The following is a 12,883-nucleotide window of genomic DNA, read 5'->3' as shown; positions in this document are numbered from 1 at the left end:
CATGTCATACCTTTCAGCTCAAATTATAACACTTTGCCCAGCAGGTTTCTATTACTAAACTCCTGTAGAGACGGGTCTATATGTTCTTAACAATTATAGCACCAGGACTTAGCAGGCACCTTGGATTGCACATGGTAGGTGTATTTCTTGAATGAATTAATGATAACCATGAAAGGAAATAAAAATTGGTTGTACAAGAAACAAAAGTCTAAAAGGAGAAAAAATAGAGAAGTAACAGATTACAATGGCAGTGGGGCACATCCTGTATTTTCCCACAGCCTCTTCCCTACCGTAAATCACTTTAGATTATGGAAGAATGAACAATTTCTATTCTAAAAAGGCTTTCAGGAAACTTGTTGACCTTGGGAATCTTATTTACAGAGACATTACTTGGTTTATGTAGAATTATAAAGAAGATTAATGCTACATTGAATATTGCCACATTGATTGCCATGTTGAATATTTTACCTTTTGGTTTATGTTTAGTTTTCTTTAGAGAGCAGATATTTAGTAAAGAAAAGTGAAAAGTACTAGGGTTTTTTTTTTTGGTGTGAGGTGTATGTTTTTTTGTTTTTTTTGTCTTTTTCCTTTTTATCGGTACCGGGGATCGAACTCATGACTGCCTGCTTTCAGGCAGGCGCTTATGCCGCTGAGCTAAACCCCCAGCCCCGATGTGAGGTGTTCTATGGTTTGTTTTCTATGTTTTAGATAATAGTAAGTCATAAAACTTTCTCTCACCTGATCTTTTTTGTTCTTGGAGTAATTGTGTATCTCAAAGAGTGGATATACTATAATTATTTTACCATAAATACTGTCTAGATTTTTCTCAAATTTTTCACAATTGCAAACGCTATGATGAACATATGTATATAATATTTTACAAATCATTGAATATTCAAATTCCTAAAAATAGAATTATTGGGTTAAATTAGTTGAATATTTTCTTTCATATTTATCTCTGGAAAGTTATTATAGTTTTGTATACTTGCTTTTATGTACTCTGAAAAGTTATTGCTAGTGGAGTAATATGTTGGTAGATAGAAACTTGACAGATATTTGGAAACATAGGCTATTATCTTGGGTCTGTGACTTGTGGCTTTCTTTATATTTCTTCCCCATATTGAATTATCTTTTAAAATCCAAAATAGCCCAACACTCGGGCAGATGAGGCAAGAAGCTTGCTGTGAGTTCAAGGCCAGCCTGGACTACATAGTAAGTCCAGGCCAACCTGAACTTTTTTTTTTTATTTAAAGAAAGACAAAACAAAATAGAAAACGGGCAGAAATAGTACATACTTTCAAAGACAAGAAATAAATAGTAATAAATCACAAGCTGATGTATACATATTGTCCCCCTATAAATAGGTGTTCAAGGTACACAAGTAGAACATATAAATGAGAATTCAGCCCGCAGACTGCAAACAGTTCTGTTAAACTATCCAACAAAAACTAAGTATTATGGCTATCAATCCTATACACTTAGACATGTAGGCATTTATCCATATCTTCATTTATGCTGAGACCTAACACAATTTATTAGATTAAAATCCTTCTAAACAAAGATTAATAATATTGCTGGATTTCACATCATAACACTCCGGAATCAGGATTGGGTACTGCAGTGCCACTTTCTTTCCTTGAAAGTTTTTGTTCATTTCATCGTGTGTCAACAGATCACTTCTCATAAACTGTTTTATAGGTGTTACATAAGCATGAATCTTAATATGTATTTCTCTCCTTTCTATATTAGAGGGGTAAACAAAACAAAGCAGGACAGGACTAAACTTTTTCTTATAGACATATAAAACTAAAAAGATATACAAATCTGCTGTGTAAGGAGTTCTACCATGTTTCTTATTATCATCAACAGTATTGGCTATATCATCAAATAAAGTATAATTGAACACAGTATATAATAGGATTAACAGAAATACAACTTTGTAGATAGTATAGAGCTACAAAAACAGGTAGTAATCAAATCAGAATGGATATCATAGTGAATCATTGTCATTTTCAGTATAGTTGTCTATACTCCTCAACTTGACACCATCAATCTTACAGTTTTAAATAAAATCTGTCAGTAATAATTAGCAATCAAACAAGTCAGATTTAACTAAGATCAGTCATGATACAACAGTACTATTCATACATGGATTCTGATTGAGTTAATAGGAAATTAAAGATGTCCACTGTGCTATGGACAGCTGTCTGTGCCCCTCAGATCCAGTGCTTGTATACAAACTAGGACGGAACAAGTTCCAACCAAGCAGAGTGGTGCGAGTAATAGGGGCTTTAATTCCTGATACACTATTAGCTATATCTTCTGCTGTTGTTTTTTTTTTTTTTTTTTTGAAGACTATTCCTCCCCTTTACTCTCCCAGAATGAACTGTGTATTTTTGGGTCTCCCCAACATTTATGGTTTTGTATTGAGGGGGCAACCGGCTATTTACCTAAAAACTTTCTCACTCCTGGGCTGGATTTCTAGTTATATTTCTTCATTTATTAAAGCCTGTCTGTTCAACCTATCCATAAATACTGGTCTAGTTACCCTTAATATTCTCTGGTTCCTTATCACATCAAGTTCCATTTTCTCATGTTTGATTTTGGCCCATATAACCTCCTTCAGGCTAATTATATTTCCTATAAAGAGCCCCAGTGGGCCCTATCTCTTGATCCAGTCTGCCTGAAATTCTCTCTTTTTTCCCTTAAGTTAGTGTATCTAGGCCATCTATATTAGAAACTATATCCAATCTTCTCTGCCTCATTTCTGTTGAATTCTTTTTCTGTCATTAGTTGTCAGTTTGTCTTCATTTCGCTTTCTGCTCCATTCATTGTGGCCTCTCTGCCACTGTTTCTGGAATCCTGGTACTTTTCTCTCTCTTTAGAATGTCCTGCAGTATTCTCTGTAGAGTTGGATTGGTGGTTGCAGATTCCCCCAGTTCTTCTTTATCTTGGAAGCACCTTGTTTCTCCATTAATTTCTAGGGACAGTTGTGCAGGATATATCAATCTTGGCTGGAGGTTATTGTCTTTCAAAGCCTGGATTATTTCGCCCCATGCTCTTCGTCATTTGATGGTTTCACGAAGAAGTCTGCTGTAATTCTGATGGGTGTTCCCTTGTAAGGGATCTGTTTCTTGTCTCTGACAACTTTTGATATTCTGTTCTTATATTGGATTTCTGGAATCTTGATTATTATATGCCTGGGTGTAGTTCTGTTTTGATTGTAGGTGGCTGGAGTTCTGTATGCCTCATACATCTGAGCATCTTTACCTTTTCCCATATTTGGGAAGTTCTCCTTAATTATTTCTGTGAATAGCCTTTGCAGTTCATTTGTTTGTATCCCTGCTTCTTCCTTTACATTCTTAATTCTTTTTTTTTAAATTTTATTTAAGGAGCAAAAAAGAAAAAAAAAAACAGAAAAAGGGTACAAGTTATATAGAATTTCAGAAAAAATAAAGAGTAGCAAATCACTAATAATTACATATTGTCATCTTAGAAATAGTTGTTGAAGTTACAAAATTAAAGCATATAGAAGGGACTTTCAAACAGTGAGACTGCAAACAGTTTTGTTCAATGATCCCACAAATCTCAGTAATATGGTTATCTATCTTATACACTTAAATATGTATGCAGTTATATCTTTTAGAGAACTTCCTTTTCCTTTCTTTTGTATAATGACAATTACACATTTTGGGTTTTATTACTCCCACAGTTCTTATTACTTTTTTTTTGAAGAAAGTAAAACCAAATGTGACATACCAGGACAGAGTCAGTCAAATCAAAAGGATGGACATAATACATAGTGTAAAAACAAAATACAAGGTGATCAACAATGGTTACCATAATGCCTCTTGTTATCTTAAAAGGAATTGCCTATATCATCAGTTATAATAAAATTGAATAAAACAGTAAAGAATAAGACCAATAAAACCAAAACATTGGAGACATTAGAGGACTTCAAAAGAAAATAATAGTCAACCAGAATGGGCGTCACAATGAATTTTATTTGTCTTCATAGTTGTTGCCTATACTTTCAAACTTGGTACTATCTAGCATAACAGAATAGAGGAAAATCAGTCAAAACAAGATGGTGAGAGCAATACAGAGTTTCAAATCAAGTTAATAGGAAATCAAAGTAGGTTACTATAATATATCCTGCTATTTTTTATTTATTTTTCCCTTAATTAAAAGAATAAAGATGAAAAAGTAGATACTAAAAAGGAGATTGAGATAAAAAAGAGGGCATAACAACAAAACAGTGCAGGTCAAAACATAGCCATTTAAGCAAAATAGTGTTTCATCACAGGATGATCTCGACATAATAGTAGTTACCATAGTGTCTCTTCCCTTAAAATCTTTGAGTATAACTTCGTATACTGTAGCATCAAACATATCAAGACAATGTAAAACCATTCAAGAGAATGACAATATTACAGGGCATTTAGAATCAACTAACAGAAAATGAACAATGGTTTTTGTATAATCTCCTTGTCTATAAAAGTTTTTGTTTATATTATCACATATAATAAAATCCAATAAGATACAACACATTAAAACCAATGAACAGAAGAACAAAAGCTTGATGGGACTTCAAAACAAGAAGATACTAAATCAGCACTAGCTATTATGATGTCTTGTTTTCTCCAAAATGGCTGTTCCTACCCTCCAACCTTTTCTGCCTCATTTCTGTTGAGCTCTTTTTCTGTCATTAGTTGTCAGTTTGTCCTCTTCATTTCGCGTTCTGCTGCATTCATTGCAGCCGCCCTGCCACTGTTTCTGGAATCTTGGTATTTTTCATTTTTAGAATATCCTGCAGTAATCTCCGTAGAGTTGAATTGGTGGTTGCAAATTCCCTAATTCCTCTTTATCCTGGAAGCACCTTGTTTTTCCATCAATTTCTAGGGACAGTTGTGCAGTATATATCAATCTTGTCTGGAGGTTATTATCTTTCAAAGCTTGAATTATTTCCCCCTATGCTCTTCGTGATTTGATGGTTTGTGCTGAGAAGTCTGCTGTAATTCTGATGGGTGTTCCCTTGTAAGTGATCTGTTTCTTGTCTTTGACGGCTTTTAATATTCTGTTCTTATATTGGATTTCTGTAATTTTGATTATTATAATCCTGAGTGTAGCTCTGTTTGGGTTGTAGGTGGCTGGGGTCCTGTATGCCACATACATCTGAGTATCTTTACCTTTTGCTAAATTGGGGAAATTCTCCTGGATTATTTCTGTGAATAGCTTTTGTAGTTCATTTGTTTGAGTCCCTCCTTCTTCTTTTATGTTCTTAATTCTTAAGTTATAGGTCCTCTTATCATCTTCTAGTCTTTGTATTATTGCTGTTTGTTTTCTTGTTATTTTTAAGAAGTTTTTCATTCCATGTTCCCACCTTACAAATCTTTCCTCCAGTTCTGATAATCTGTCCTTAGTTTCTTTCAAGCTGTTATGCCAGCTTTCAATAGAGTTTTTAGTTTCCTGGTAATCTCTGTGAACCTGCTTCACATATTCTATGTTTTCTCTATTTTCTCCATCCAACAATTCTCCCCTTTTTTTCTGTTCTTCCATTCCACCATCTGTTTCTTCTTGGGCAGTGCTTAGCATTTCTCTAACTATTCTACTTATTTCTTGCTTTATTTCATTAAATACTTCATTTTTGAACTCGTCTATGAGGCTCTGGAGATACCGCTTTATATCTATAGGTGCTGTGTCTGATGTTGCATGTTTTCTGTCTTCATTCTCTTTTGCATTTACCTTTCCTCGATCAGTGTTCTCAGGATTGGGGACTGAGGACCCTTTCTTTTTTTTTTTTAAAGCCAGTCAAATTTAGCAGGGGGGGGGTGGTATATCAACTTTAGTGACACTAATGTTAATAAGTTCTGATAACACACTGCCATCGGACCAGCCAAGGATCCTTTCTTGTTGCTCCCTTTTCCCATACTTTTTGTTCCTTCCATACAAGAGTATGTAGGAGGCCCAGTTTTTTTTTTTTTTTTTTCGCTTTGTCTGTTACAGTTTGTTTGAATCCTCCGGGTAGGTGTTCCCGCCCACTGCAGTGTACTAGGGAGACACAGAGCTGGGCAGCCTCTGCTGGGCCCGCCACTCCAGGTCAACCTACTGAATGCTTCACTGCTAGGGTGCACCACCAGGGGCAGGGACCTGATTTGGGCTAGCCTCCTGGATTTTAGTCCGTGGCATCACCAGGCCAAGCACTCCCCACCACTCCTGCTTGAGAGGGGAATATGTGACTATAGTCACTGCAGGGCCCTGTTCCGTCTAGTCTGCTCATTCCCAGAATGTCCTCTGTTGGAGCCTCCTAGTCTATGAAAGGGTCCCCATTTCTCTCACTCACCGCAGGTCGATGCAGGGCTCCCTGCCAGTCCTGCTCTCAACACCGTTTGGTTCACTGATTCCAGCTCTCAGAGCTTTCGTGCGTCTCTCTCCCTGCGGTGCGGATTGGGACGCAGTGTCGGCAGCAGGAAATTCAAATCGTGGCTTCCAATGGCGCAGGATCCAGCTTTCGCGCTGAGATTTTATCTGTTCCTGTTATAGGATCAGGATTGCATTTCCAGTTGGTTTCTCTCAGCTTAGTTCGTTCCTGGGTTGGCAGGGTACATCTCCCCTCACGTAGGACTCCTCACATGGCACCACTCCTAGATTCTAAACTGGTAATCTCAGAGAGCCTCCGTGGCTGCTGTTATTTTTCCGCCATATTCTCCCGAAAGTCTACATTCTTAATTCTTAAGTTATAGATCTTCTTATCATCTTCTAGCCTTTGTATTGTTACTGCTTGTTTCCTTGTTATTTTTAAGAAGTTTTTCCTTTCATTCTCCCACATTGCAAACCTGTCCTCCAGTTCAGATAATCTGTCCTTAGTTTCTTTCAAGCTGTTATGCCAGCTTTCAATAGAGTTTTTAGTTTCCTGGTAGTCTCTTTGAACCTGCTTTATGTATCATATATTTTCTCTGTTTTCTCCATCAAACAATTCTCGCCCTTTTTTTTTTTGTTCTTCCATTCTACCATCTGTTTTTTCTTGGAGGTGCTTAACATTTCTTTAACTATTCTACTTATATCTTGCTTTACTTCATTAAATACTTCACTTTTGAACTCATCTATGAGGTCCCTAAGATAATGCTTTATGTCTATTGCTGCCATGCCTGTAATTGCATATTTTCTGTCCTTATTCTCTTTTGCTCATTACCTTTCCTAGATCTCCTATCCTCAATACCTTTCCTAGATCAGTGTTCTCCAGATTGGGGACTGAGGACCCTTTCTTGTTGCCTCCTCTTCTCATATTTTTTGTTCCTTCCATACAGGCGTATCTAGGAGGCCCAGTTTCTTTCTTTGTTGGTTTCAGTTTGTCTGAAGCATGCTGACTAGGTGGTCCCACCCACTGCAGTGTACTAGGAGGTACAAACCCGCAACCTATGCTGGGTCTGCCCTTCCAGGTCAACCTACTGAAGGCTTCGCTGCATTAGGTTGCACTGCCAGGCGCAGGACCTTGGTTTGGGCTAGCCTATTGGGCCTTAGTCTGCGGTGTCACCCAGGTCAAGCGCTCCTCACCAATCCCTCTTGAGAGGAGAATATGTGACTGATGTCACTGCAACGCCCTGTTTCAGTCAGTCTGCCGGGTCTCAGAATGTCCCCTGTAGGAGCCTCTTTGACTATGGCAAGGTGGTCCCCCGTCCCTCTCACCCTCCGCAGGTCGATGCAGGTTCCTCTCACCCACTGTAGGTCGATGCAGGTTCCTCTCACCCACTGCAAGTCGATGTAGGGCTCCCCGCCCATTCTGCTCCCAATTTGGTTCGCCGATTCCAGCTCTCAGAGCATTTGCGTCTCCCATGAGTTGCAACTAGCATGCTATTCCTGCTGTGCCAATTCAGGCACAGCAGCCACAGGGTATTCAAGCTGCGAGTTTTTTAGGTGTTCCAATCATAGCACCGGGATTGCATTTCCAATTGGTTTCTCTCAGCTTAGTTTGTTCTTGGGTCGGCAGGGTATATCTCCCTCTGCTTAGGACTCCCCACACTGCACCATTCCTGGAATTTAAGCTGGCTATCTCAGAGAGCCACTGTAGTTATCTACCGATCATCTTTTCTCCTTCCTGGCCAACCTGAATTACGTAGCAAGACTATCTCAAAAAAAAATCTAAAGCAGTGATAATGTCTTGTCCAACCTTATATGAGTTACATACAAAGAATTAATAATATTTTTATTGTTTTATTGATAAAACTTTCTCAAGTAACAATAATTTTGGAAAGAGCCGGGGATTTAGCTCAGTGGCATAAGTGCCTGCCTGGCAAATGTGAGGTCATGAGTTCAATCCCAAATACAAAAGAAAAAGAAAAAATAATAATTTTGGAAAAATAGCTGTAAGGTTTCTAAACTATACATTGTCTGTTCACAATGATGTCATAAACAGTATTTATAGAAGTGGTAGGGTTATATGATACCTGTACTACACCAATGAGTTTATCAAACAAGCTAGTATCAACTTAAGAGAAATAATCAAAACTGTAACCAGATTATTCTAATTATTATTGTCTTGACAGCTTTCAGCATGCTACATTTTTTTCTTCTCGTCTCTCCTATGTCCTTAAAAAATCCTGTAGAAGAGAATTTTATAAAAGAATATATTATTTATATAGCAAGTTTCTTGAGTAAAATAATTTTACAGATTCTTTTATATGTTCTTGATATTATGCAGTAAAATACTAGATTTAGGCAAATTGATAGTATGTTTCTGTTTACTCTTGCAGGCTTTGTTTGCTTGTTTTTTGAGACAAGGTACAGGCTGGCCTTGAAGTTCCTTATGTAGCCCTGGGTGGCCTCACATTCACAGCACTCCTCCTTCCTCAGCCTCCAGGGATTGTAGGCATGTGCTACTGTGTGCAGTTAGGCTTTTTATTTAAGTTCAAACTGCCTTTGCTTTTAGATCCCTTAGTACTTAAAAGTATAAATACTTCCCAAGCCTTGAGAACTCCCAATTTTTTCAGAACCTGTTATTAAAGCTTCAAAACCTTAGATGTTAAAAATATTTTTATTAGAGCCTGGTTGGTGGCACACACTTGTAAATCCTAACACTTTTGAGACTGAGATTAGGAAGATTACTGTAAATTCAAGGCCATTTTGAGCTACATAGTGAGTTCAAAGCCACTCTAAAGTAAATAGTGAAACCTTGTCTCAAAAAAAATTTTTTTTTAATTAGAAAGTCACAGCTTGAACCTGACTTATAAACATTTGAACATTTCTCCAGTTGTGAATTTTCACAGGTGCATAATACGAGATTCACAGGTGTACTGTATAAGACGTACTTTGTCAGAACAAATTTGACTTAAGAACATTCTCCTGGAGTGGAACTTTTCATAAGCTGGGGTCTTACTCTATCTACAATTTTTTAAATGAGTTAAAAGTTATGGGGGGGTGGTCAGAATTGAAACTGTGAATGTAGTGGTCTATATATAATGTGTAACATGGTGCCTAAAGTTTTGGAAGCACATAAATCTCAATTGGGCTAAAAAAAAAATACAGCTTAGAAGATCTAAAGTTACAGATTTATACTTCATCTTAGAAAGATGAGTTTTAGCAGTGGGTTTGGTAAATTTGACTTTTATATTTTATATATAAGTGAAATCACATGGTAATATAGTACCTGTGGCCTACAACATAAAGGAAAATGCTTCAGCCTATGATCTGCCAGCTCCAAAGAAACTACCATGGCAAATGGGCATGGCAGAGAAAAAGCTGCTCTCCTCATTGCGGCCAGAAAGCAGGGATCTAAAGGGAAGAGCCACGGAGATACATTCTTCTCACACCCTAAGTTCCAACCAGGTCCTACTCTTCTAATCTACCAATGAATATGTGTCCTCATGGTCTACCTCCCAAAACCCCCATCTATAATTGCATGAGGCTTTCAGGGAACATCTAGATACAATTTGTCCTTTTATTGCCTGCCTTATTTCACTTGATATAATATCTTCCAGGTTTATTCATGTTTTACAAAGACCAAATTCTCTTTTTGGGAGCTGGTGTTGAATAATGTCCCATTGTTTATACTGTATATACTTTGTATTAGGTTGTTTCTCAATCTTTTTATTTTTTTTATTTTTTGAGGTTTTATAATATTTCAGGTACTGTACCTCGTTTCATATTTCTTATCTTCATGCTGGTTCTAGATTTTGGTCAACATCAAATGTCTTAAGTAATAGATCCATGATATTTGTCTTTACTTCATTATGAGTGTTGATCAAAATTGTGAGCTTTGTCCATGCTAAGGCTCAATATAATACCACTATTGATTTAAAGCACATGAAACTTTCCTAGTGCACCTTAAGTTTATGTTATAGAAGTGACAGGAACTCAGAATGTTATTTTTAACCCAGACGTTTGGATCACATTATTTTAAAAAGACCATGATCTTTTTTCCTTTAAGTTAATTCCTTAACTAGTTCTTAGGCAGTTTAACCTGAAATATCTAAAAGAACTTGGTTTTATGATGTAACATGGTACATCACATCTGAGTCTTTAGATTTGTAATAGTATTTCAGTTGTTAGGTTATTAAATGTCTCATTCGACATTACTGTATATAATTGACACCATTCTGTGACTCCAAGAGGTGGCATAAGGAGCAACTTATTTGTGAACTATGTAATTTCCATCTGTAGTGAAATAAGCAGTGTCTTCAAATGATACCTATTTGTTTTCATAGCATGTGTATGATATATAATAACAACATGCCTTTTTGTGATGCTGCCATGATTGGACATCGCTTGTGTATGTTGTATACATGCACTGCTGGAGAAAAAACAAGATTTAACCAACTTCATTTCAGGAAATTTAAATATTTTAAGAGCTTTTTAAAAACGATTACAACTGGGCATGGTGGCACATATCTGTAATCCTAGCATCCTTAGAGGCTGAGGCAGAGGATTGAAAGGCGGGCTTATATGACGTCTTAGCAAGACTCTTCCACCAAAAAAGGATGGCAGCAGGGCAGTTGGGGATGTAGCTTAATGTAAAGATCCTGATTTCAATCCCGAGTTATGAGGGGGGAGTTACAGCAAAATTTCTTTAAAATTTCTATCTTTTTTGTGGTTTTAAAGAATGAGCAGGATGTAATGTTTTACACTCAATTTGAAATGATAAAAGTCTAGTTTGATTTTAATTCACTGTAGGATATTAAACTATGCATTAATAAGTAAAGAAAAGAACGATTAAATATGATTATCTTGTCACCAAAAATAATTCCTTGCAGACTATACAAATTTCACTAACCTAACAATTTTCAACTTTTAACTACATGTTTTACCAAGACAGGGCATCTGCAGACTTACTTATAATTTCAAATAATATAATTAGAGAGTGAAAATAAACAGGAAGAACCTAGGCAAAAGAAAAAAGGGATTATGAAAATAAAGGATGCATTTCACTAATAAATTTTTTTCAGAGGCTCAAATTTCTTAATGTGAAGTATTAGATTGACTTTAAATCTAGTATTATTATTACAGCTTTTTGTTAGTATTTACTAAGCTAACTTTATTCTCTACTTAAAATTAAATAGCATATTTTGTATCTGTTTCAGAAACTACATCTGACCAGAGTGACATTGAAGGTAGGATCAGAGCTCTGAAGGATGAGTTGCGGAAACGAAAATCAGTTGTGGACCAGTTGAAGAAGGAGCAGAAAAAAAGACAAAAGGAAAGACTGAAAGCACAAGAAGCAAGTCTGATTAAACAGTTAGAGGTCAGGCATAGGAAAAAAGGGGTTGAATATCAAGATTTATATATATACGAATTATGAATCCTCCACCCCCTTTTTTTTGCTACATACTAGGCAAGTGCCCTACCACTGAAGTATATCCACAAAGTACTTTATTTTGAAAATGTCTCACTAAGGTGGCCCAGGCTGGCCTTGAAATTATAATCCTGCCTCACCTACTAAGTAGCTGGGATACAGGCATTTGCCACTATGTTGGACTGAAAATATTAATATTGTCAAAATGTTAGTATGGTGTCACATTTTATCCTATTTAAAAAATTCTGAGGCTATCTAAGCAACTCTTATATAAAATATTAAGCTAAATATTAAATTAAAATACTAAGTAGTAAAATACTCAGTTTAAGGCATTTTTCCCTCTGAAAAGAAAGATTACTCATAAAAGAAAGTTTGATATCTATGCTCGCTTAAACAAAGAACTATTAGATAAATAATTCTAGCTACTGGAATTATTACTGCCTTTTCTCTTTCCTCAGCAGAGTGGGCTTCATGTCACACAACTTATTAACACAACTCTTCATACTATTTGAACGGTTTTTAAATGACATCTCTAAGCTTGACTTTCTGTCCAGGAATCCATCCAGGAAACCTTCCTGATTCTCTCAACCTAGAAACCTGCCTTTGATGTCTTCCACATTCTGTTTCCTCCCATCCCTTCAGCACTAGTTCACACTGATTCTATCACAAAAGTCCTTGCTTGTCCCTTTCCATTCCTACTGCCATCAAGCTAGTTGTAGCCCTTATGAACTCTTGCCTGTTTTATTTGCAGTCTCTTAGATGTCCCTGCATTTGGCTGATTGTCTGTTACTCATGTTCTATCAGCCGCCACTATGTCCTAAATCACCAAAGTCATTATAGAATCAGTCTGAAGCACCTGGTTTTCACAAGAATTCCTTTTTGTTACTACCAGAGAAGATCATCCAACTTCTTGAACTTTCAATAATGGAAATTTCAAAATGCAGTTGGTTTCATTGTTAGACTCTAATCACTAGAAAGTGGTTTTTATATTTAACCTAAATTCCTGGTCTGCCTTTTGTGCTTTTCTTTGTAACACAAGTTTCTCTGATATTTATTAATTATCAAATTGTAGTATTCGTTATATGCATCAAATGTAGC

At 36.5% G+C, this 12,883-nt stretch overlaps 1 protein-coding gene across 7 annotated transcripts in view; it reads left to right on the top strand.

The window, feature by feature from the left end:
• Positions 1–12,883, top strand: part of Cep350 (centrosomal protein 350) — a 175,849-nt gene that overhangs the window by 120,756 nt on the left and 42,210 nt on the right. For all 7 annotated transcript variants that reach the window (XM_063239727.1, XM_063239731.1, XM_063239728.1 and 4 more), the window contains one exon: positions 11,574–11,734. In XM_063239727.1, coding sequence (XP_063095797.1) covers positions 11,574–11,734 — 161 coding nt within the window. The remainder of the gene's footprint in view (positions 1–11,573; positions 11,735–12,883) is intronic.

The sequence above is a fragment of the Cavia porcellus genome, unplaced genomic scaffold (genome assembly GCF_034190915.1).
Source record: "Cavia porcellus strain 051 isolate PalLab524CR breed Dunkin Hartley unplaced genomic scaffold, mCavPor4.1 scaffold_29, whole genome shotgun sequence".
Classification (NCBI taxonomy): Eukaryota; Metazoa; Chordata; class Mammalia; order Rodentia; family Caviidae; genus Cavia; species Cavia porcellus.
Note: the sequence above shows the minus strand (reverse complement) of the source record. Positions and strands in the feature narration are given on the sequence as shown.